Source organism: Panicum hallii, chromosome 4 (genome assembly GCF_002211085.1).
Source record: "Panicum hallii strain FIL2 chromosome 4, PHallii_v3.1, whole genome shotgun sequence".
NCBI lineage: Eukaryota > Viridiplantae > Streptophyta > Magnoliopsida > Poales > Poaceae > Panicum > Panicum hallii.
In genome coordinates, this window is record NC_038045.1 from 19,091,674 (window position 1) to 19,093,859 (window position 2,186).

The 2,186-nt window shown below is 48.9% G+C and overlaps 1 protein-coding gene across 1 annotated transcript; it reads left to right on the forward strand.

The window, feature by feature from the left end:
• Positions 1-1,104: 1,104 nt before the first annotated feature.
• Positions 1,105-1,844, forward strand: LOC112889432 (60S ribosomal protein L27-3-like). Its single transcript, XM_025956058.1, has one exon. The coding sequence runs from the start codon at positions 1,191-1,193 to the stop codon at positions 1,602-1,604; it is 414 nt and encodes a 137-aa protein (XP_025811843.1). The 5' UTR covers positions 1,105-1,190; the 3' UTR covers positions 1,605-1,844.
• Positions 1,845-2,186: the final 342 nt, after the last annotated feature.

A 2,186-nucleotide genomic window follows, 5' to 3' on the forward strand; every position in this document is an offset into this window, starting at 1 on the left:
ACCCTAGCCGGCGTGGAGGAGAGCCCGAGCAACTATCGAGTGCGAGCTCTGTTCGTGGGGTGGGGAAAAGAATAGAAGAACCGAAGCGTTACAACATAACGGATGGCATGGCGGGTAATTTGGTGGCTAAAATCTACGAAATCTGGCCTTCCTACCGCTGCGTCGTTGTACTGCAGGAATCAGCCGATTCTGTGGAATCGCGTTGCCCCAGTGCGCCCTTTGGTTGCGTTAGCTGATTACTGGAAGCGAATCTGGATGAAAAATCGAAACCAAACGAACCCTAAGGGGAGCGACTGCCATTCATAGTGACATCGAAGTTTTGCCACTGCTTGCGAGACAACCCTGTCAAGGATAGCCATAGGCGAAGGCTGAGTCATGCCGGTCTGTCAGACTACCATAACCTGCTTGCGCAATTAGCTCTGACCATCACTTGCAGCAGTGCACTCTATGAAGTGGTTGAGAGGTTGATTGATCCGAAATGAGGTTTTAGCCCAACCCGGATAGAAAATGGCGGAGCTGGTTCAACTTACTAGTTTGTGGGGTTGACTGTTTTTTTTGAGACTAGAGGATCGACCGTTTTAGCACCAAATGTTGATGAACAGAGCTCCTAACAAATAGTAAAATTATGTTTCCTCGCTCGTAACAAAATTAGAGGAACCATCAACCCAATTTGTTCCATTAAACTACTACTTTTTTTTATAAATAATGGTCTCCCAGGAGGGGAATAGTCAAGAAAAAAAGGAAAGACATGCTGCTTGGTAACCATTGACAATGACTTGCTAGTGTTTTATGTAAATATTTTGGTAAATCGTGCTCGTTTTGTGTTCTTGTACATCAAAGGTTCTAAAAGGAAATCGGAGAATTCTAGTCCCCAAACTTTTATTCGAGGCAGAGTCATGTCGTGCAACAAACCGTGAGAGAAGAAGAAATTGCGACCGTGCGCTACAAGCAGGTTTTGCCCGACCCAACTCAAGTCCGACCCACCACTACCCCTGAAGGCCCAGCGCAGTAGCACCGTCCGATCCCAAATCCAACCGTCGAAACCCGTCCGCCCTCCGCGAAACCCTAGCGCCACCACCCTATTTAATCCTCTCTCCACCCACGCGCTGCCATTTCCTCAACCGACCAAGCCTACCCACCCATCCACCCCGGCGGCGGCGGCGCAGCAGCAGCAGCAGAAGCACCCGAAGATGGTGAAGTTCCTGAAGCCCGGCAAGGCCGTGATCCTCCTCCAGGGCCGGTTCGCCGGCCGCAAGGCGGTGATCGTGCGCGTGTTCGAGGAGGGCACCCGCGACCGCCCCTACGGCCACTGCCTCGTCGCCGGCCTGGCCAAGTACCCCAAGAAGGTGATCCGCAAGGACTCCGCCAAGAAGACCGCCAAGAAGTCCCGCGTCAAGTGCTTCATCAAGCTCGTCAACTTCACCCACATCATGCCCACCCGCTACACCCTCGACGTCGACTTCAAGGACGTCGCCTCGGGCGGGCCCGACGCGCTCTCCACCCGGGACAAGAAGGTCGCCGCGTGCAAGGCCGCCAAGGCGCGCCTCGAAGAGAGGTTCAAGACCGGCAAGAACAGGTGGTTCTTTACCAAGCTCCGCTTCTAGATGCTGGGCGTCCCGCATAGTCCCTGCTTTAGGTGTCAGTTTCTTGTATCGGACACTCTTTAAGCTATCTCTGCTTTGGTATTGCCATGAAGACTTCGTGCTTAGTATTACGGATCTCTCAGATAATTTTATTAAGACATGTCGTTGATGTGCTAAATGTTGTCAATCATAGATCTGGCTGAAATTTTGTTCCGAATTGCTGCTTGAGATGTATTTATTTTCACCTTCACTGTGCTCAAATTGTTTGGTCCTGCTACTGTCAGATATTTGTCATGCGTCCTATGATAGCTATTACAACTCTACATCAGTGTATGGTTCTTGGTTTGCATATAAGCTGCTGATATGGTCGACGGTCTTGTTTTCATGTAGGTTCTGCATTTTAATTGTACTTTAATGTTAGGCGAATTGTTCTAGTAGCCTTGGAATCAAACTAAACTTTTGAATGTTCAATTTACGTCTGGTTCTTGCAAACGGATCAGATCCTATATGGTTTCCAATACTAGTTTTCATTTTGGTTTTCCCTTCAAGTTGTTGAACTTTTAATGTTACTTGAATTGTTACAAGTTGAATGTCATTGGTACA

Bases quoted from the DNA above. Each gene is read 5' to 3' on its own strand.
- LOC112889432 (XM_025956058.1), top strand. From the start codon at position 1,191: ATGGTGAAGTTCCTGAAGCCCGGCAAGGCCGTGATCCTCCTCCAGGGC.